This window comes from Astatotilapia calliptera, chromosome 17 (genome assembly GCF_900246225.1).
Source record: "Astatotilapia calliptera chromosome 17, fAstCal1.2, whole genome shotgun sequence".
NCBI classification, from domain to species: Eukaryota; Metazoa; Chordata; class Actinopteri; order Cichliformes; family Cichlidae; genus Astatotilapia; species Astatotilapia calliptera.
Window position 1 is genome coordinate 10570236 of NC_039318.1, and position 23488 is coordinate 10593723.

The window sequence follows — 23488 nt, forward strand, 5'->3', positions numbered from 1 at the left end:
TTGTCACATCATTTCTCTCACAGTTCCCTGTGTTCCTGTGAACATCCAAACCCTGGTGGAATGTTCCACTAACAGAGTGTGGGGATCCTGGGATGCAGCTCCTGGGGCAATGTACTACATCTCCACACTGAAAGGAGCAGGAGGTTTCTCTACATCCTGTCAAACAGCTAACCAAAGATGCCTCTTCTCTGGTCTGCAGTGTGCTCAGACATACATGTTCAGTGTGATGGCCTCCAACAACAGGTGTAACAGCTCAAACAGCGTCATGGACACAGCAACAACTGGTAAAATATGGACTAAAATATTTTTTGTAGGGTGTGAAAGCACAGCTTACAAATTAGATTTGCTAACAAGTGATTCTTCAAGTTGGGCAAAAGAAGATTATCTCAGCGTTCATTTTCTCCACTTTGACTTCCAGCACCCTGTGACCCTACAAACGTGGCTGCTACTCTGAACTGCCTCTCTGATGTGGTGACGGTTACTTGGAGGGCCAGCGCCGGCGCAAATTATTACACAATCCTGGCTGAGGCCAGTGGACATGTCGACTCCTGTAATTCCACTGGTACTTCCTGTGAACTAACCAAGATGCAGTGTGGGAATGACTACACTGTGACTGTTCTGGCAGGGGACACAAAGTGCAACAGCTCCATATTTGCTAAAACCAACATTACAACAGGTACTTTCATTTTTGGCACAAAGAATGACGTCAGGATAAACTGAGTAGCTCAAATTATCCTCATGCAAAAAAAGAATGAAATCTTAAACTTCCTAAAACTGCCTACAATTATAGATTACTTAACCAGAAAGATTCCTTTAATCAGCACATCTGTAATGTGTTTTGTGTGCAGCTCCCTGTGCTCCAGTAATCCAAGACCACTCACTGAACTGTAGCTCCAACCAAGCTTTGGTCACCTGGGTTAAGGATGAGGATGCCATGACTGTCATGGTCAATGCAACCTCCAGTATGGGATATATGCAGTCGTGCAGCTCATCTTCCAACAACAGCTGTGTCCTGGATCTGCTGTGTGGAAACACTTACACTGTAAAGGCTGTCGCAAAAGGACCTCAGTGTCAGAGCAAACCCAGCTCTGCTTTTCAGATTGTTACAGGTAAAGAATATAAGAAAAAAATTTGACTTAACAATTGCTGTTTCTTTTTGATGTCTTTCTCTGATTTTCTTTTGAAAACAATTCAGTAGTGGTGGTTTTTATACTTTAAAACAGTACAGTTTTTATAGCAAAAGAAAGAAATCTGTCAGCACAACTTATATATATATATATAAAAAAAAAGTTTTGTTAAAAAAAAATAATCTTGTAGCCCATTGCCCATATCGTCTTTTTTGTTAATTCACAGAACATGTCCTTTTTCACCGTAGACCCAATTTAAAAAAAACGCACACACATACACAGAAATTTTTCTACTAAATCTTGGAAAAAAAACAGATAATAGTACTTTCTATCATTTATCTATTACTTAATTACTTTGATGTAGTTTAAAAGACCTTGACAGAGGTCTTTATTAGCAGGAAAAGCGTAAAACATCTGAAAATACAGTTAAGTCCAAGTCCAACCAGCTGTCCAGATTAGAGTCTTTGCTTGGCCAATTCTGGCCCCCAGACCTAATGTTTAACAACCCTATCATAAGGTTTAGGGATGGGTTAAAAAAAAGGTTGAAGGTATTCAGGAACTGAACTTGTCTTCTCTCACACAGCACCCTGTACCCCTGCAAACGTGGAGTACCAATACTCCTGTGACACTGGCATTGCTTTTGTGAGTTGGGATGAGACTTTGGGCAGGAAGAGATTCTATGTGCATGCTCAGTCTGGAAATCTCACAGCCTCCTGCAGCACCAGCCAGACTGACTGCTCCCTGCCCACGCTGCTTTGTAGTCGCACATACAGTGTAAAAGTAGTAGCTCTGGCTGACTCCTGCAACAGCAGCGTGCCCGGCGTAACGACTATACAGACAGGTAAGACGGAGAGGATGTAGATGCAGGTGATGTATATACAGCTGGGAAAGTCTGTGGGAAATTCAAAAATACTATTTCTGATTACCATGAATACAATTTCCAATTTCCCCATGTTCCCTTTTCTACTATCGTAAGTATCCAAGTGTAGTAAACTGTATATAATACAGTAAATTCTGTATTTCTTTTAAAATACTTAGTTGAAATGCCGAGTAATGCATTGGATTAAAAATTATTTAACACATTTATTTAAAAAAATATATATAAATGTAACTTTTAGCAAATACATGGCTTAAGATAGCGGTCCCCAACCCCCGGGCCACGGACTGCTACCGGTCCGTGAGACGTTTGGTACCGGGCCTCGAGAGTTGAGGCGGGCGTGAAATCTATGGTTTTCAGGGTTTTTATTGGTTTCTATCCTTATTTTTTTTATTGTTATTATTGTTAACTTGTTTTCTCTGGGTCTTTTCCTGTGTGTTATGAATAAGTCTTCTTTTTTTGGTTACCAGTACTGGTTTTATTTTGTTGTATTTATCCGCGACACCTTAAAGGCCGGTCCATGAAAATATTGTCGACATAAACCGGTCCGTGGCGCAAAAAAGGTTGGGGACTGCTGGCTTAAGAGATACCAGGTGTAACTTCCTAAAAAATTTAAATGAGGGTTAATTAGGTGGTGTTTGTACTCAGTGGTTTTTCCTTTTGTTTTCCTGTCAGCCCCTTGTGCTCCAGTGAACGTCAGTGCTTCCCTGTTGTGTGACAACAACACTGCGGCAGTGAGCTGGCAACACAGTCCTAGTGCAGTGTCCTACAGTGTGAAGGCAGTTGGCAGAGACGGCGACCTCAAAAGGTGTGCCACAAACAGCACAAGTTGCCTGCTACCCAACATGCACTGCTCTCAAACCTACATTATCACCGTCACTCCCTTCTCTATGCGCTGCGAAGGCAGAGAGAGTTTCCCATACACCTACAATGCAGGTGAGATAATGCCAAATAAAAAAAATAAACTGGATAAACTTGGCTTTAATCAACTTTATGCATTCTTTAAAATAACCACTAACAATATTTATTTAATAATTATTATATCTATCTTTTATTAATTCAAAACAAAGATTTCGCTTTTAATATTTTTAATTATATTTAGATTTATAACCCGTCCAACTTTATCTCACCATCTTTTTCGCAGGTTCCTGCCCTCCCACCAACGTCCACATGTCTCTGCAGTGCGATGGAAATGTGGGCCGTGTGACCTGGGACCCTGCCCTTCGAGCAGATCTCTACTTGGCCACAACCGCACCTTCTCTCACGGACAAACACATCCACAACTGCTCATCCAATGGAACAAGCTGCTCCCTTACAGACCTCCACTGCGGAGAAACAGTCGTTGTCACTGTTGTCACCATAGAGAGAGGCTGCACGAGCCAACCCAGCGTACCATTCACCTTACAAACAGGTCAGAGAATTGAACCATCCATCCATCCATCCAACTTTTGTAGTGTTCAACAAATACAGCTACCATAGAACTAAACGTCAGATACAATGTACAAATCTGTTTGCCTGGTACTTTTGTGCATCAACATTTTATTAATATGTTATAATGGCTCACATCTGCCACGTTTCAGTTCACCCATATGCAGACCATAACACAGAGCAGAAAGTGAACTTATTTTTGAAAAGATATAACAAAAGTCGACAAAGGGTAAGGTTACTAAATTCAAAGGGTACAAAACCTAAACCAAAACCTAAACAATGCAACAGAACTAGGAACTAAAGAACTTGCAAGAAAGAACCAGAAAAAATGCTAAACAATCATATAGACAGTTGTCCTGTCAGATATAACCAACTTTCAGGAAATAAAATAGAACTTACGCAGATTTTGTCTTACCCATCCATCCATTCTCATTCGCTTATCCTTGTCAAGGGGCAAAACCCTATGATAGGCTGGGACATGCTCTTTCCCCCATAGGGCAAGAGGCAGGGTACACCCTGGGCAGGTCACCAGGGCTAACACAGAAAGGCAGACAACCATTCACACTCACGGACATAAAAAAATTGCTTGTTAACACATAAGATAAGCAAGACAGTTGAACGGACAGTGATCTTAACACTAATTAATGCCATACCAATAAGTTGATTCTGTTCATCTGGACGTAAAGTTTCCAGTGGGAGACGAATTAGGTAGGTTTTTCAGGTAAAATCAAATCCAAAGACAGGATCTGTTGTTGCTCATATTCTATTTCTAAAATAGTGTTAAAAAATCACTGGGACACTAATTATCAAATTGTCTCTCTACCTGTCTCTCCCCCTTCTTAGTCATCTGCCCACCCACTGGTGTGACTGGAGTGACAAATTGCAGAAACAATGACATCACAGTAAGCTGGGACCCAAGTCCAGAAAGCGGAGTGACCTACTTCATCTACTCCCAAGGAAACAGTGGGATCGCTTATAACTACTCCACAACTCAGACGTTCTATGTGATGAATGGGCTGCAGTGTGGACAAGCATATATGCTCTCAGTGGCTGCCCAGGACCCTGACTGCACCAGTCTCTTGAGCAAGCAGATAGAAACTGAGACAGGTTAATATCTGGATATTTCTGGGTTTGTTCACCAACAAAGTACTGGTTTGACATCCTTTGCAAATAATTAACCCCAGTTTGGTCTTTTTTTTAATGCAGATGATTTTGTTCATTTCTCACATAATGACTTGTTGTTAATCTCCTTACTTCCAGTTCCATGTCCTCCAACCAACCTGACTGTCAAAACTGAATGTGCCACAAACTTAGCAATTCTGAAGTGGGCACCGAGTAGACATGCCATCTCTTACACAGCCACATTAACTGGTACCCACGGCCACTTAGTTTCCTGTGGTACCAACAAAACAACCTGCTCATTGAAGGTGGATTGTGCAAAGCAGTACTCAGCTTTTGTGGTTGCTTCCAGTGCAACATGCAACAGCAGTAAATCAGATAATCTAACTTTTGTCTCAGGTACATGACATCTGCTTTTAGGGTTAGATTTTCTTTTAAATCTCAAAACTATTAAACAGTCAACTGATAATCTTCCTTTCTCTTCTCTTCCAAAAGCCCCTTGTCTGCCTGACAGGGTACAAGCAAAGCTGGACTGCAATGCTAACACCTTTGCAGTGGAGTGGAGGGGAAGCCTTGGGGACATTGATTACACTGCAATCGCCATCGGCAGCGACAAGACACGGAGAACTTGCAACTCTAGTAGCACCAACTGCGTCATCCAGAACCTAACTTGTGGCCTCATTTACAGCATTGTCGTCACAACCTCGTCAATCGACTGCGGCTTCATTGAAGGCTCCAACTATGAGATACAGTCAGGTAGCAAATATTCTTTGACCAACATTAAAATTGGGGCAAATGTTTTGAAGTCACTAAACAAAATCCATAACAACGTTATAAAACATATTACAATTCACACATCCTGAGTCATTTAATATTTAATATTTATTTTTAGGTTTTGTGCAGCAACATTCATACAGTATACTTCTATCCCTTCAAATTTTTCATTATAACCTTTATCTAACCTACTTTCACCCCATTTAATAACTTTTAAAACCACCCACATCTGCAAGTTAATCTTCCTTGCTTTGTCTCCAGCCCCCTGTAAGCCAAACAGCGTGATGGTGAATTTGCAGTGCAGAACAAACATGGCGACTGTCAGCTGGGCAAACTCAGGCCCAGACCAACTGCAGGTGGTGTCAGCGAGGGACAGCAGAGGAACAGTCACCACCTGCAACTCCACCAGCTCCAACTGCACCTTCAGTCAACTTAAGTGCGGGGAGATATATGCCATCAGTGTGGTCGGTCTCACAAGCAACTGCAGCAGTGAACTGGCTTTTGCCCAAAGACTTAACACGGGTAATTTAGCAAATAATAATGAACAGATTGATGACAATTCATCAAGCTTGTTTATAACAAATGCAACAGGTTGTTTAGACTCAATCACATTTAGAAGCACAAGACATAATGGCCTGTGTCATGGCATAATTGAAACCTCTATTAAGTTACAGCACAGCAGAATAATAATAATAATACAGACAAAAATAAAAAAATAACTTTCATTTTTCTAAATTAATTTGCTTAGAAGAGCCATTATTTGTGATCTGCACACAAGCTGTTGTGAATGATTGTTAAAATAAAGGCAGAAAATATAGCCAATCATAGCCAAACACTCCCCAGTATTGACATAATTATCAAGGCTATATGAAAGAATAAATACCCCCAAACCCTATAATGTAATGTAAAAATATTTTTTAAAATGTAAAAATGTTTCTATAAAACTACTAAAAACTGAAGAATATTTTAACTGCATTATATTTTTTTACTTATGCAATGAAGCTGAAGCAGCATTTTGAAATGGTATTAGATTTAGGCGACGCTGATTTGACTTCTGACATCATAGTCATCCATCACTGAACCTGGACAAGTACATGCCATTAGTGTAGAATATTACAAGCCTGAGCACTGCAGGAATAAACAATATCACACTAATCCATACACTTACCTGTTTCTGTCCTCCATCAGCTCCATGCATTCCCACACACGTCACAGCAAGGGTGGACTGCAACACCGGCATCACTGCAGTAACATGGGATGCTGCGCTGGGTGCCACATCTTACACTGTCTATGCTCGGGGCAGTCTGGGCTACAATGCTCAGTGTAACAACACCGACACCAACTGTGACTTCCTTAACCTGGCCTGTGGACAAGACTACAACATCACAGTGGTGGCTCTCCATAACACCTGTGTCAGCATGGTCAGCGAGACTGTCAAGGCCACCACAGGTAATAAAATACAACCTGTCATACCCACACAACAAGCTGCTCACTAAAAGTAAATTGTGCACAGCTGTAATGTTGCTAATGCAACATGAAACAACAGTGCATCAATTTTTCACACCTACTTTTAGTGTTTCTTTGTGTTGCAGTTACTTTAATGAACATAGCATTAGCTTTTTTATTATTAGCGGCTAAGCTAAATGTTAATGTTATAAAAAAAAGGTAACAGCAATTAAATAGCCCCCCCCCCCCCCCCCAAAAGATCAGCTGAACATCTTTTTTGAAGATTAAATACATAAATTGTGTTAATAACATCTGCTACATGTTAAAAGTATTAACTTTTCAAAGTTAGTGTCCCTAGTTAACTGCTAACCTGCAGTTATCCTAACAGGAAAACCATTTACTATGTCAGAGCTTTTAAAGTTAAAGAACATTTCTATAGAAATAACTCCTGTTCCTGTGAAAATGAATCCCTGAAACTCAAAATGTAAAAATTTTTTTTTTTTTTTAAAACTACACCTGCTGTTCTTTTTTTCTTCCCTGTTTGTTAGGTCCTTGTCCCCACAGTGGTCTGAGAACATCCCTGGACTGCAACACCAACACAGCTGTGGTATCTTGGACTACAGGAATTGGCATCCTCTACTACAATGCCACAGCTCAAGCCTTCGGCTCCATAGACAAGCAGACCTGCTCTACAAATGGCTCCTCCTGTAATATCAGTTCTCTGCAGTGTGGGGAAAGCTACAAAGTGAGCGTCAGTGGGCAGGGACTATACTGCAGCAGTCCTGCTCAGGACTGGCAGAGAGTGAACACAGGTGGGGTCAATTACATCCTTACAAAACAAGCTGACACCTAACTGGAAGATAATGGATAAACTGTTCTGTGCACATTTGCATACACTATCCAAAATGTTTTACTGCTTATCAGCTAATTGTTCTCTTTATCTGTTTTAACATACTATGGAAACCATTTCTGCCCAAGCATCTCACTAACTAGTGTTAATATTAGTTATAACATGTAACTGTATGAAATGCAAATACAAATTATTCCTGATTCATTCTGACATCTTTTTAAAATCTCAGGATCTAGCTCTAAACAGAAACCTCTATCAATGAACCGTGAAAAATAATCTCACTCACTGCTTGTTTTTCCTCCAGCTCCCTGCCCTCCCACCCAGTTGATGGTGAACTCTTCATGCAAATCAAACAACATCTCAGTGTCCTGGCAGGCCTCTCAAGGCTCAGTCTCCTACATGGCAGTGGCTGAAAATGAACAGGGCCGCCGGTGGTCGTGTAACACCAGCAGCACCAGCTGCCAAATATCTGGTCTGCTCTGTGGGCAACAGTACAATGTCTACGTTGTCGGTATTGATGACAAGTGTACTGGAGCCAAGAGTGACATGAAGAAGATCCGCACTGGTAATTTGTCTATTGTTATTCAAAGCTTTGCACTATATTCACTGATTTATTCATCAGTTTCAGAAAAAGGGATTTCACATTTACTTTGTATACTTTAACAATTCTTTGCTGTTACTGAGCACTAGCCAAAACAGAAACAGACAGCTGCCACACACTTGATCTTACTCCATTTATGACATATGAATCATTTAAATGCGGCTATAAAGACATGACATGGTGTAATTGGGATATTGGTTAAAACTTATAAACATTCAATTGAATTCATGAGCTAAATTCATATGTCTAAGGTGTTTTTTGTCTTTGTTGTTATTTGTTGTAGCAACCATACCCTTAAATTAGACAAAATACATTCTTAATAAACATAAAAAATTAGCAGTTCTGTGTCTCTGTTAATGATTTCTGTTACCATACAGAAAGTATTGTGTTTGCTTTGTTTCCAGCTCCGTGTGTGCCACAGAACATACAGAACCATCTGGACTGCCTGTCTGGTGTCCTGAACATTACCTGGCAGTCGACAGGTTACTTTTTGAACTTCCGCGCCTCTGTGGTGAACAGCAAAGGTCAAAAGAGCGTTTGCACAACTCCTACGCATTACTGCGTTGTACAGAACATGCAGTGTGGGCAGACCTACAATGTTACAGTGGTGGCCCAAGATGAAGCTTGCAACAGTTCCCATAGCCCCACAGAGCAGGTCTCTACAGGTCGGTGCAGCTCCTGTTGGCAGTTCTAGTGCACCTGCTCTAGTATTCAGTGTTCAGCTATTCAGATCTGATATCAGCACCTCTTATCTATATCTATTTATCTTTTAATAGCTGTTTGATTAAAGTGATTTTTTTGGTTCATACATCACATAATAAAGTTTTACCTTCTTGTTATTTACCTTCAGTCTTTACCTCAACTTCTCCTCTTTTTCTGCCGTTCCACTCAGCTCCCTGCCCTCCCTCATCCTTCCTTTCTAATGTGAACTGTGGCACTGGCGTCGTATCTGTCACCTGGAACAATAGTGTGGCAGGGGTGATGTATACAGTGTCTGCTGCAGATGCCAAAGGTGCCAGACACAACTGCAGTAGCACAAACAACGGCTGTAATCTCAGCACACTGGCGTGCGGGATGCAGTACAATGTCACAATCACACCATACAGGAATGAATGTGTGGGCAAAGACAGCCAAACTAAAATGGTCAAAACAGGCAAGTATCAGCTGTTCTTCTGTTTTTGATCGTATATTCCTCACTTCCATCCCATATCATCCTCTCACTTGTACAGGCTGTTGTTAGAAACCCTATTCGCTGCTTATTTCTGGTAAGCCTGTGGTCTTTAGATGATGCAAAAGATGGCTTTGTGCATTTAAGGTTAACCAAAAAAATCTGTCATAATTTTAGATCACAGTTCTAACTCATGTATAGTGATAGTGACGACAGAAACACACCAGCCAAGTCATTAGTTTAACAGACTTGTTACAAAAATGCACAGATAATAAAATATTACGACATATTTCAGCAGCTGAGATAATTTCTGGACTGCAGATTTGAGCATCTGTTGATGATATCTACAGAATATAATTGTAAATCCGGTGGTCTGTGTAATCTATGAATACTGTAAGCACCTAATTTCCTGTCCCTGGTTGCCTCCAGTTCCTTGCGTACCCCAGCTGTCAGACGTGGAGATCGACTGCTTGACGAACTCAGCGTGGGTGATGTATAACGAGTCTGCCGGGGCCAAAGAATATGTTGTGGTGGCAACAGACACCAGGGGTGCTGTTCAGACATTTGATTGTAACTCCACGTCAGATGGGATGTGTTCTCTGCCACCACTTACATGCAGCCAGAATCTCACCATTACCCTGAAGGCCAAGGACCAGCAGTGCACCAGTGCACCCAGCAACTCTGTCAAAACCGAGACAGGTAAGGGAAAATTATAACGAACGTAAAAGCAAACACCAAAACTGTAAAACCAGGATAAAAGGGAAGTCACTTTAACTAGAATATCACCAGTGCTCTGATGCACTGTGGATTTAAATAGACTTAAACTGATAATATCAATTATATCATAATATATGTTAAAATTATTAAAAAGAAACCATTTAAAAGGCCAGTAATATGAGGCATGAAAATGGTTCTGCTCCTCTGAATCTTTGGTTTTTGGCTCATACAGCTGTTTACCCATTGCTCTGTCTGCAATTTAAAGGATGTGTGAAATGCACTCAGTGATCACCTAATGGGGGGGACAAATTGTGCTCGAGGTCAGCGCCACATTTGTCATTTTACAAGCAGTAAGCGGTAAATGAGCTACTACATAACTGATGTTCTGGTTTTGTTATAAACTGCTGCTTCTTCCTCTTTTTCGTTTGGCTGCTTCCATCTCATCCTATCACACCCACCCTCTGCATGTCCATCTTCACCACATCTGTGAGGTGAAAATTGATAATGTGGATACAGCTTCACAGGCATGAAATATTTAGTTAAAATACTCTTTGCATAAAACAGCTGAAAGTCACTGTTTTATGGGTTAAATATGTCTAACTTGACTCTGAGTGTGAATGTGTCCAAGTTATGAGTTAATTTTCTTGGAAATGTAGCTCACGCTGGGTTTTTCATGTGTAATGTGTTGTTGTGTTGTGTAATCTCAATAATATTCAAGAAAGGACAGAAACAGAAGTTCAAGTCTGTACCTCAGAGTATTCCTCTTTCTACAGCTCCCTGCCCTCCTAATGGCGTAAAGGAATTAGTGAACTGCAACAACGGAACAGTCACGATTACCTGGTCGACTGTCTCAGGTGCTTTAACGTACACGGCCACGCTGGAAGACGTGTACGGAGACAGTACCACGTGTTGCACTACATCAAACACTAGCTGTGATGTCACACATCTGCCATGCGGCGAAATTTACATCGTGCACGTCACGGTTGAGGGACGAACCTGCAACAGCTCAGAGAGCGAACAGCTGATGTTTAGGACAGGTACAGTGCACACAGTAAATTACATAAAATATTCATTAACATAACTGGGGGGGAAAAAGAAAGCAGACGTATATTTCTGTCCCACTCAGTGCCATGCGTTCCTGAGAATCTCAAAGCCAGCCTGAGCTGCAGCAACAATGTGGCTTCCATGTCATGGAGCTCTATGAAGGAAGGACAGCTTTTCAGCGTAAAGGCAGTGGGTACTGACGGGCATGTGGACGAGTGCAGAGTTCCTGACAAGCAGTGTGAACTGACCAATCTGCACTGTGGACAGTACTACACAGCCACTGTGTCTGCAGAGGACATGACGTGCAAGAGCAAACCGAGTGAGAATGTGACGATCAAGACAGGTATGCACTCCGACTGCTGAACCGTTTTATTGCTGTCGTTTTATTTTGACAGGAACACAAGTTACCAGTGATTTTGAAACTGTCATTGAAAGTTTAGAACTTTGCATCTACTTACGGTACATTAAATTCAAATTCTACTTGTTTTTAAAAAGGTGATGCCAGTTTATTTTTCTCAAAGAATTATTTTTTCATGCAGAAGAGGTAACATTCACCTACTGGTCACTTTATTAGGTACACCTTACTTGTACCAGTTTGGGCTTCCTTTTTTCTTCCTGGCTTAGATTCAACAAGGTGCTGAAACATTTCTGAGATCTGGTGTCTGTGGAGGCTTTTTAAGTACAGTTAATTTAAAGAGATGATTTGACTTTGTGACATGGTGCAGGATCCTGTTGTAAGCAAGAATCAGAGGATGACTACACTGTGGTCATAAAGGGATGGACAACAGCAATATTTGAGTAGGCTATAGTGTGTAAGTGTGCTTAGTTGGTACTATGAGGCCCAAAGCGTGCCACGAAAATATCGAACACACCATTACGTCACCATCAGCCTGAACAGTTGAAACAAAACAGGATGGATCCATGCTTTCATGTTGTTTCTGCCAAATCCCGATACTACCTTCTGATTATTGCTGGAGAAATTCAGACTCATCACACCAGGCAACATTTTTTCAAATCTTTCTGTGATATTAATCACGAACTTTCAGGAATTACAGCTCTGCTCTAAACATTGACAATTGTCTCTTCTCATCAGTGCCGTGCACTCCAGCAAACGTCTCCTCCGTGGTCGACTGTCAGGCCAATTCTCTCATCGTTTCCTGGTCGAAAAGCTCAGGAGCTGATTCCTACATCGCCACACTGCACGACAGCACCAATCAGGGCACAACATGCCAGGCCACAACAGAGGGCTCCTGCAATGTGACAGGACTCGGCTGTGGACAGATCTACCATGTTTCCGTAGTGTCTTCTGATGGGTACTGCAACAGCCCGCCCACTCCTGTTGTTGACACACCGTCAGGTAGGACAGAGAGAGAATTCAATGCATTTTAATTATAGAGAATTATCTGTGGTACAACATGAAAAACGCGTCACATGTGTAAACTGAGAAAATGTACCATTTTAATAAAAACATTGCCGTCCTTGTCTGATACAGGATTCTTGCTGCTCAACAGTCCTGTTTCTTCTTTTATGCAAAGTGCATTTTAGGCCTGATTTATTATCTTTGTATACCCAGTCAGTTGTTTACTGACTGCCATTTAACCCAATTAGTTGGAAAATGTTCCTCATTATTCCTGGAAACATTTTCACCCTTTTGTTCCCGCTACTTAACTTATTTGAGAAGTATTGCTGCCATAAAATTCAAAATGAGCTCATATTTTTCTTAAAAATTAACATTTTCTCATTTCAAACATTTTATATTCTGTCTTTCTGTGTTCTATTGTGAATAAAATATGAGTTTGTGAGGTCTGCAAATGATTTTACCCAGCATAAAACTACTTTAGAAAACTGACTTGTAGTTTTGTGTAGTTAAAATCTGCTTTTCTTTTTCATATTTGTCAGTTGCGATACAGTGATGGATGATGTTCAATTTTACAATTTAGTAAAATGCTCTGTCCCTGGCTTTTACATTTTTACTATTCATATAAAGTTTCCTGTCTTATCTGTCTTTCCCTCAGTGCCCTGTAATGCAATAAATATCAGGGCATATATGGACTGTGCGATTAAGGCAGCTGTGGTTTCATGGTGGCCGAGTGATGGAGCCTTGTCATACATCGCGATGGCCACTACAAAGTCAGGTCACAACGTCACCTGTGAGACCAACAGGACCTCCTGTGACCTGACAGAGCTGCTCTGTGGACAGAGCTACTCTGTGTTTGTCAAAGCTATAGGAAAGACCTGCAGCAGCATCGCTAAAATGACAGGACAGCTGGTCACTGGTGAGCAGCACCACAGAGGCTTCACGAACCTATATAGCACATCTTTCGTCTTGCCGAGTTTTTCCACCTTTAAAAAAAGTGAAACAAACTGCTAATTTATTGAAATTGTATAATTATGTTGACCTTTCCCACTTAAAACCAACCAAAGTATCAGTAAAAGTGATAAAACACAATTAACCAAAATGACCTTAAATGCACTAAAATTCTTGAAACAATAAAGTTTCTGCTTTTTTCTAACATTACTTACATTACATAACTTTACTACAGTGGACCATATCTACGCGACCTTCTTGCATTTAATTTGAAGCTGCAGTTCGAACACACAAAGCTACATTTTTGTCTCAGTTTTCCTCCATCCTCTCTTTTAGAGCCTTGCATCCCAATCCAAATCACCACCCAGTACAGCGTGACAATCGGCCAGGTGCAGTGGGACATAACCAAGGGTGCTAATTACTACACAGTCACGGGGCAAACAGACCAGGGACTCACCACCTCCTGTGTTACCAATGACACTTACTGTGCATTGTACAACATGAACTGTGGCCAAATGTACAGCATCGTTGTCACAGCAAACAACTTTGTGTGCCAAAATGTGTCTACCTCTACTGAACAAGTTTTAATTGTGACAGGTGAGAACACGTGCTAAACAATTTTTTGTTCCCTGATTTATTTTGGTATCAAAATATCTTCATGTTTTCCTCCATGACTACTGATGGGCTCTTTAAATTTGCAGATCCCCGCTGATAGTTTATTAAGTCACTTTGGGCAGCCTTTAGCTTCAACAATTGGACAGAATATATATCAACATCCACACTAAATCATTCTGTTGTGTCTCTCTTTCCGCACTCAGAGCCGTGCCCGCCCAATAACGTGCAGACAAACGTTAACTGTCAGAATAACCAGGGGATGGTCTCCTGGGAGACAAGTTTTGGTGCAGTGGGTTACGAGGCTCGCTTCGCTGGCCGTGACGGACACTCGCTGTCCTGTCATACTAATGCCACTTCCTGCAGCGTGGAAGGACTTCACTGCGGAGTCATCTACCACACTAATGTCATTGCTATTGGGGAGAAAGTCAATAGCAGCAGGTCCAACACTGTCCTGCTGTATTCAGGTACCCTACCAGCCTAATTTTATTGACATTGTATGCTGAGACCCCCTTCTCTCTTTCCCAAACTTTATAACTGCAGTTTTCACTTATAGCTGAACGGTTTTAAGATGTGTTTTAATGAAAATAATGTAAACTGCGAGAACTTGATTGAAAAAAAGCTAAAATAATAGAAGAAATGAACTAAAAGTAAGACACACGTAATAAACAGAAAATATCACGTGCCATCTCTTGGTCTGAAGACAGCCAACCCCCTTAAAAAGTTTTCTTTTGCTTCTTTGAACCTCATTTAAGTGTTTACTTTTATAACAGCATCATAGCAGGCAGCCTAGGCAACAAACAGCGTCTTGCTTGCTGTTTTAAAAAATCAGGGACTTTTTTTTTTTTTAAAAAGGGCATAAAAATCGGGTATTTTGAGCTACATCAACTACATGCCCATGCAGAGAACCTGTGCTTCTCAGTGAATGTGTACTCGTCTGCCGAATTGTATAACATCTATTTTCTGAAGTGGAAACTTGAATAATAAATATGATTTGGAGCCGTGCATTCATGGAGATCATTGCAGCTTTAAAGTCGATGTCCTGCATGGCAGTACTGATGTTGTTGTTTTTTTGCCAATAGCTCCCTGCGCAGTTGGAAAGTGCACAGCTAACCTGGACTGCTACAATGACACAGCCACAGTCTCCTGGAGTCCAGTCAGTGGAGCAAACTCCTACATGGTGACTGCTGTTTCAGCAGATGGTTCCCGCGTTTCCTGTGAGAGTACTGAACATCAGTGTAATCTGACAGAGCTGGAGTGTGGACAGGTGTACAACGTCACTCTCGTAACCATCAGCGACCACTGCCGGACTGAGAAAAGCACTAATATCTCCTTTAGCACACGTGAGTTGAGCCGCGTCTCAATCACGATCTTAAATTTATTCTACAGTCTAAAATAAAATCATTAAAACTATTTTCACTCTTTGAATTACGGCCTAGGCCCCTGTAAGCCGTCACGTGTGGGAGTGGATCTACAGTGTGGGACAAGTACAGCCAACATGTATTGGGAGGAAAGCGCGGGAGTGGAGCTCTACATGGCTACTGCCACCAACATGGGAACAACACTGAAGTGCAACTCCACCAATTCCACCTGTCAGTTCTCTAACTTGACCTGTGGGGACACCTATAAACTCTCTGTCATTGCATACAGCAACAGGTGCTACAGTGAAATCAGTAGCACTGTGGAGATTCAGACAGGTACAGTAACTCGTTAGTACTGATTGACTGAATGAGTGATTTGTACTTTAATTACTGCCTGATTGAATTAATAACATGCTTTATTTCCTATTAAGTGGCCTAACCTTAATTATTAATTATTCTGTACATAAAGATAGGTTGGGAATTTTCATCCACAAAGACTGTTTAGATTTACTCTATTAATCAATTAATTACTATTAATTTCCCTAAATTTAACAGTTGCTAGACTGACAGCAACATCCCTCAGAATACCAATGTGACTCTTCTTTTGTCAGAACCCTGTAAGCCAGATGGTTTGAGGGTCCGTGGGTCATGTAACAATGAGACGGTGCTGCTGTACTGGTTTAAGGCTAAAGGAGCATCGGCATATATTGTGAAAGCAGACGGAAACCTGGGATACAGCACGTCTTTAAAAACGAATAACACAATGATAGAGACCAACCTGCCCTGTGGACAGCTGTTCACATTCACTGTAAAAGCTCAAGATGACTGGTGTGACAGTCCTACAAGCCGGCCTGAAAAATACATGACAAGTATGTGTCTCATTTAGATTTTTTTCACACATAACATGCATAATGTGTGATGATTAAACTGTTAACCTTCTCGTCAGCCCCCTGCGTCCCAGCACATGTACAGAGCTTTACACGCTGTGAGCAGAGCCTGGGCTCAGTCAGCTGGGCCGCGAGCGATGGCGCAGAGTCCTACATGGCCATTGCAACAGGACAGGATCGCCACATCCACACGTGCACCACAAACACCACCATCTGCACCTGGAATGATCTACACTGTGGTGAAACGTACACAGTTTATGTCGTTGCCATGAACTACGTATGCACCAGCATGCCGAGCAACAGCACTTCAATTCGGATGGGTAAACAAGCTTTTAAACAGCAGTAATATTTCTGGAATTGTTTTAATGGGGTTTTTTTTAGAGCACATGAAAATGAACGCACTGCATGCAGAACAGTAGCAGTACAGAGCTGAATATCTTAGTTTTAAATTGCTGACATTTTATACCATTTCCTAGCACTTTCATTTTGTCGCTCTAGACAAATCAATACAATTAAATAAAGAAATAATAATCAAATTAATCAACACTAATAAATGTCTAAACTTATGTCTTCTCTTTTTAGCACCATGCATACCTCAGAATCTGACATCATCTCTTAATTGCACTACAAAGGTGAATATTATTTATCTGGATTTTCTTTTAACTCTTTAAAAAGGTTTCGGCTCAGTAAATTAAAGACATACCCAGTTCACCTGGGTAAAGATAAACTCATAGATCTTACTCCCTGGTTCATTGCTTATATAGCTTGAACTCTCTTAAGCAAACCTTCGTGTGATTTTATTGAGTAATCTTCAGGAAAAGTGTCAAACCTTCTTGAAGGACATTCAAAGTAAGAATGCTATCTTGATTTCTGATGAGGATTGAATTGTATGATTGAATTGTACTGTAATATTTTCTAAGGTGGGATCACTGGCCTGGAATGCCAGTGAAACTGCAGAGTTTTACATCGTGACTGCAGAGAACAACATTGGCCACAAAGTGCAGCTCAGTACCAATGATACCTGGACTTACATTTCTGAGTTCCACTGTGGTCAGGAATACTTCCTGTCTGTTCAGGCGGCAGATTCAGTGTGCACAAGCCGCCCCAGCCCACCTTTAAGTCTTACATCAGGTAAAATCCGGTTTATACTTGGAAAAATTTGTCTTCAAGCCAGTAAGTAAAAGGGCAATGCATATATTATATTTCTTTGCAAAAATGCACGATAACCGTAAAAACAATTGTACATAAAGGATTTTATGTTGTAAAATGCATCATTTCTTACATATACTAAGGAACTGTAATTGACAACGAGTGGTAAAACAATTTTTATTGCCGGTCAGTTAAACGTGATTTTTACAGGCAGACCTGGAGTCATTGAAATATGTGCTGTTAAAATGGAACTGTGCACCATACTTGAGACCCTTTTTTTCTAATCCAGTCTTTTCTCCTTTCGTCCCAAAGAGCCCTGTTCACCCACCGGTATCTCCAGCTTCATGAACTGCATCTCCAACATTGCTGTGGTGTCGTGGACTGGCTCGGCTGGTGCAGAGTACTACATTGCCAAAGTTAGGACGGAAGATGGACAGTCTTCGAGCTGCTGGTCTGACAGCGAGCAATGTGCCATGCCCAATGTCCTCTGTGGACAGAACTACACAGTGACTGTGGTGGCCTCAAACAGGAAGTGTAGCTCTGATCCCAGTAAAGGTGACCCACTGCGATCAGGTGAGGACAAATCAGTATTTTTGCTACGCTGTTGTTATTTTTACTCTGAAAATAGAAAGTGTGTAAATAATTCAAAGACAGATCTAATTTAAGTCTTTTTTAAATGTAGTTCTGTGTTCATTTAAAATGTATACTTAAATGAGTTTCAATTTCCTATTCTTCACACTTTTATCTAGTTCCTTGTGTTCCGACTAATGTGGAAGTGAAGATGGTTTGCTCCAAAAATCAGGCTGTTGTGTCCTGGAGTGCTAGCAATGGGGCTCTTTCTTACAAAGTGACAGCACAGAGCACAGTGGGGTCCATGTCCATCTGCCAGACTGCAGGCCCAAGGTGCACTTTGACCAATCTGATGTGCGGACATGACTATTCTGTCCAGGTGGTGGCAGAGGATGAAACCTGCTCAAGTCTGCCCAGCCCAGCTATAACTTTCCATTCAGGTAAAACAGTGAGATTTTAAATGAATCTCCTTTGGACTGTGTGATGTTCATGATGTCAGTGTGTCATAGATTTATTGCTCTTAGCATGTGCAAGTACTCAAAGTGTTACTCCCTTCTTTTGTCAGTTCCCTGCACACCCAACATTGGCACAGTGATTCTGGACTGCTTCACCAACTCAGCCCTCTTGGACTGGGCCTACGCTGAGGGTGCCTTGTATTACAATGCAACAGCACACTCATCCAGTGGCCATGTTTCCACCTGCAGCTCCAACATCACCAACTGTGAGCTGCCAGGCTTACAGTGTGGTCAGATCTATGACGTGATCACTGTGGCCTCAAATTATGAGTGCAGCAGCCCTCCCAGCTCCACACTCCAGGTGGAATCAGGTAAAAATGCAATAAAAATAAGTTAAAATTGTGAGGCAATGATTTGCTGTAGTGTACCACTTATTTGGTAGTTTCACAGTAATTTCAAACTGGCGGAAAACATATTTTTTTGGCATATTTCAACTTCTAGGGGGGCATAAACAAATGCAAAACTCAGTATTGCGGGAGTTTAGTTGGGTCGCTTACTAGTGCAAACTACATGTCATTTTTTAGGGACCTGAAGATGTTATTAAGTTTTCCATTATAAAATTATTAGGTTTTTAGGTATAAAAGCCTTGATGAAGCTTAAGGAGCTGTTATGTTATCTGAGTCAGAAGTGTAAGCACCTAGAAATGGAGCTAGGGTTGCAGCTAGCCACTATCATTACACTTACTACCTCCTCATTGAGCTATTTCACTTTGTCCTTCAACCACCAGTGCCTTGTCCTCCCGAGGATGTTGTGCATGTACTGGATTGCTCTACTAACACAGCTGTGGTGGAATGGCAGGCCAGCAGAGGGGCGGACTACTACATTGTCCAAGCCGCCGGCGTGGAAGAAGATGAAACGAGTTGCGAGACAATGTCACAGTCCTGCATCCTCGCAGACCTCTTATGTGGCTTCACCTACAACATCAGCGTGATTGCTGTTAATGATGTGTGCAATGTGTCAAAGAGTGACACACAGCAGATGCAAGCAGGTACAATAGGGAATGTTCATGTCTGACAGCCAGTTACGACATGCTAAGTCCATAATTTTCTTAAATAGGAAAATAAAAATACATAATGTTTTTGTGATTGTTTAAATATACTACTGAACAATCTAATATTTACACACAGATGTTGTTACTACTAGTTATTATCATTGAAAAGGTCTGTATGTGATCATTGCATCTGTACTAATCGTTCTTTCCCTGTGTTTTTGCAGTGCCCTGCATACCACACCTAGTGGAGGCCGGGGTTGTTTGTGAGTCTGGTGCTGTGGCAGTGTCTTGGGAGCCAAGTAAAGGAGCATTATCCTACACGGTAGTTGCCCAGGGCCGCGGTGGCTACGCTTCAGTTTGCAACAGCAACGACTCAACCTGCCTGCTCGGTGACGTGCTGTGCGGCCTCAACTACTCGATCACTGTTACTGCTTCAGATGACACATGTAACAGCACTGAAAGCTCTGCTGTGGAGATCAACACAGGTTAGAAGATTTCATTTATCAAAATATGATGGATTTTTTAAAAAGAAATCATGAATATATAGTATATTAGAGTGCAATTAATATTCTTCTGTATTCACATTTGTCTTTAGTGCCATGTGTGCCTCAGAAAGTAAGAGCTGAGATGGTGTGCAGGAATGACACAGGAGTGATATCATGGGAAGAAGGGGAGGGTGTGTCCATCTACAAGGTCCAGGCTTTTGGACCTGATGGTCACAAGTCAGAGTGCGACACAACTGAAAGCAGTTGCAAGCTACCCAACATGCACTGTGGCCAGCTCTACAACCTGACAGTTACAGCTCAGGATGGACGCTGTGATAACAGCCGAGCCCACCTCAGCCTGCAGTCAGGTAGGTGGGAACTACTGTGTGTGTGTGTGATCTGTGTTTTAAGATGTCTTTAAAGCTTAGCCAATGATAGTAATGATGAAAAAAATGATTGTATGTTGTTGACATGTCAGTTGTCTTACTGCTCATATCATACCTCATACCTCAGCAATGCTTAATTCATCTTTTTCTTTCACAGTGCCATGTAAGCCAACCAGCGTGAAAGCTTCTTTACGATGCCACTCAAACTCTGCTGCAGTGACATGGGAGGGGGCCAGCGGAGCTCTCCTATATACTGCAGTGGGTGTTACAGCAGATGGCCGTTACAGGGCTGAGTGTAACAACACTATGACCTTCTGTGATCTGAGTGAGCTGCAGTGTGGGCAGACCTACAATGTTAGCATGTTCAGCCAGGATGAGTCCTGTTCCAGTTTGGAGGGCAACAAAGCTTACGTACGAACAGGTATCAAAAGCAGCGGAGGCTCAGACATGAACTCAGTGTAACAGCTTGTGACTTTATACAATCTACATACAGATGGCAGGCTTAATAATTTATCTGAGTAGTTTAACAATACTCAAACAACTTGTGTCTCTGCCACCCTCAGCGCCTTGTCCACCACAGAATGTGGTTGTTGGTGCACAATGCGGAGCAGGTTCCATGGTTGTGTCCTGGTCCCCCAACCCTGATGCCCAGTACTTCCACGTGGCTGCAGTGAGCAACACTGGGGCGAGACTCTACTGTAACTCTACTGGAAATAGCTGCACTCTAAATAATCTACCCTGTGGACAGAGCTACAACATCACTGTGCTGTCTATAAGAGATGGTTGCCAGAGCAAACCGAGCGCTGTGGTGGAGTCTTCTTCAGGTAAACTTTTCTTATAAATACAAAATGTACTGATGTGCTGGAGACGTGATACACTTTCTTCATGTCTTTGTTCCATAAATAAGACCCCAAATATGAGACGGTGTATTAATCTGGAAAGCAAAACAGCTGCAAATATCAATCTGATAATAAATATTTGTTAGTTTATTTCATCTTTAAAATCAAGGCTTAAGATCTGAATTATGACAACAGCTGCACCATCAGGTGCAAAAGCCAGCAAACCATGTATGTAACATTTCTTTAGAGATGGTGTTATAGAGAGTTTCCAGATGTGGGAAGTGGGAGGAGTCCCGGCGCATAACTGCAGTTCAACATGTTGAAATAAGAAGCTGAGCTTATGGTGCCAGTGAACATCTGTAGATGATTAAATATATATATATATATTACATTTACCATGCGCATTAATGTTTTGCCTGATCTTCGGCTTAAGCCACAGATTTTTCACAGGATGTTAACCGGTGGGTGCTACTGGAAGTTTAGAAATAGATATGCTTTCCATCATTTTTTCTTTTATGTTGAATTAAATGTGGATCTCCTCTGGAGCAACTTGCTCATTATTTTGCCTTTCACCTTTAATAGCTCCATGCATACCCAGGAACATTAAGGGTAGTCTGGACTGCATATCAAACAGTGCCTGGGTGACGTGGGACGACTCGATGGGAGCAACCAGTTACTTTGTGCTGGCCCGAGCAGCCAATGGTCACAACTCCAGCTGCACTACCACCTCATCTCCCTGTAAAGTCCAGGATTTGAACTGTGGGACACTTTACACCTTTAAGCTCAAGGCTATCAACAAGCACTGCAGCAGTATTGACAATGCCACCTTTGAGCTTGAGACAGGTATTTAGCAGGAATCTCTGCACTCTGGATCCCTCTCTGTTAAGTGTGTGGTGTTTTGTGTGTTTTTGTGAGGTTTCTGCAAAGTATTTTGACCACTGACATCTCTGGGTGAGGCCTGCTATCTATATCTTTTCAGCTTGTTTTCAGCTGTTTTATCATTTGTGACAGATTAGACATTGGAAAGGATTTTTCCTTTTTCTAATTATTGGTTTGAATTCTTTTCTGTAGGTCCTTGCACTCTAACATCCATCAGTGCAATGAGCCAATGCAACAGTGACACCATCCTAGTTGAATGGAAGGTGACTGCAGGGACACCAGTCTATGTGGTCACAGCTGAAGGTGATGACAACTCTGTTGTTACCTGTAACAGTACCTCCACTTCATGTGCACTCCAGAATGTTCACTGCGGCATGCACTACAGCGTCATAGTAGCAACTTCCTCTGATAAGTGCAGCAGCCTCAGAAGCCCTCCAAAGAAGATCCAAACAGGTATTCTTCAGCTTCCCAGATTTGTCTGCTAAACTACAGTAGAGTTTCAGTACAAACACCCACAGAGATTTGAATCAGATAACTCTGTCTTCTTTAGCACCTTGCGTCCCAGCCAATGTAACAGTGGTGCCATCGTGCAAGGACGCTGGGGCCAAAGTGAGATGGGCGGACTCTCTGGTGCCCACATCATACCAGCTGATAGCCACAACTCGAGATGGACACGTGGCAACCTGCAACACCTCAGTGAACAACTGCTCTTTGGTTGATCTTCACTGTGGTCAGCTGTACAATTTAAGCATCACTGCCAGAGGGGAGAACTGTACCAGCTATCCCAGCAGTTCATCCTTTAAAACAGGTACAAATAACTGATCAGTTATTTTCTGTCATCTTATTGAGCTTTACTTCTTCAAGTCTTTTGATTAGTTTGTGTTACTGAAAAGGGTATCCTGTTTTTTAGATTCAACATTTCTAAAAAACTGCGTTTAGAAATTGGGCTGCATGCTACGTTCCCCTAACAGGAATCCTCTCTCTCCTTCCTATCAGTGCCCTGTGCGCCCTCTGATATCGCGGTGGATATTGACTGTCAGACCAACTCGGCTGCCATGTCGTGGAACAAAAGCACGGGTGCTGTGGAGTATTTTAGCTTTGCACAATCCACGAATGGAGTCGCCCTGTTCTGTAACAGCAGCAATCTCTCCTGCACCTTCAAAGGGCTGGAGTGCGGTGGCGTTTACAATTTCTCTGTGACAGCCTCTAACAGCATCTGCAACAGCTCATTCAGCTCACCTCTGCAGGCCGGAGCAGGTAAGTCAAACATTTATATTTAACCACAAGTTTGGGGGAAAAAAGTGTTTAATGTGTTTCTACTCCTACATTTATGGTCAATTTGCAGTGTTATTGAT

General features: G+C 41.8%; 1 protein-coding gene across 1 annotated transcript in view; it reads left to right on the plus strand.

Moving 5' to 3' along the window:
* Positions 1-23488, plus strand: part of fndc7b (fibronectin type III domain containing 7b) — a 30349-nt gene that overhangs the window by 4664 nt on the left and 2197 nt on the right. Inside the window, exons 9-48 of the mRNA XM_026147740.1 lie at positions 24-284; positions 419-676; positions 849-1109; positions 1711-1968; positions 2680-2940; positions 3149-3415; positions 4276-4539; positions 4693-4950; positions 5047-5307; positions 5587-5847; positions 6514-6774; positions 7320-7583; positions 7926-8186; positions 8627-8887; positions 9115-9375; positions 9820-10089; positions 10881-11144; positions 11234-11494; positions 12245-12508; positions 13167-13427; positions 13796-14056; positions 14278-14538; positions 15154-15414; positions 15511-15768; positions 16044-16301; positions 16379-16639; positions 16902-16951; positions 17240-17450; positions 17781-18041; positions 18218-18478; positions 18604-18864; positions 19281-19541; positions 19769-20029; positions 20140-20397; positions 20573-20836; positions 20979-21239; positions 21837-22097; positions 22326-22586; positions 22684-22941; positions 23130-23390. Coding sequence (XP_026003525.1) covers positions 24-284; positions 419-676; positions 849-1109; positions 1711-1968; positions 2680-2940; positions 3149-3415; positions 4276-4539; positions 4693-4950; positions 5047-5307; positions 5587-5847; positions 6514-6774; positions 7320-7583; positions 7926-8186; positions 8627-8887; positions 9115-9375; positions 9820-10089; positions 10881-11144; positions 11234-11494; positions 12245-12508; positions 13167-13427; positions 13796-14056; positions 14278-14538; positions 15154-15414; positions 15511-15768; positions 16044-16301; positions 16379-16639; positions 16902-16951; positions 17240-17450; positions 17781-18041; positions 18218-18478; positions 18604-18864; positions 19281-19541; positions 19769-20029; positions 20140-20397; positions 20573-20836; positions 20979-21239; positions 21837-22097; positions 22326-22586; positions 22684-22941; positions 23130-23390 — 10188 coding nt within the window. The remainder of the gene's footprint in view (positions 1-23; positions 285-418; positions 677-848; positions 1110-1710; positions 1969-2679; positions 2941-3148; positions 3416-4275; positions 4540-4692; positions 4951-5046; positions 5308-5586; positions 5848-6513; positions 6775-7319; positions 7584-7925; positions 8187-8626; positions 8888-9114; positions 9376-9819; positions 10090-10880; positions 11145-11233; positions 11495-12244; positions 12509-13166; positions 13428-13795; positions 14057-14277; positions 14539-15153; positions 15415-15510; positions 15769-16043; positions 16302-16378; positions 16640-16901; positions 16952-17239; positions 17451-17780; positions 18042-18217; positions 18479-18603; positions 18865-19280; positions 19542-19768; positions 20030-20139; positions 20398-20572; positions 20837-20978; positions 21240-21836; positions 22098-22325; positions 22587-22683; positions 22942-23129; positions 23391-23488) is intronic.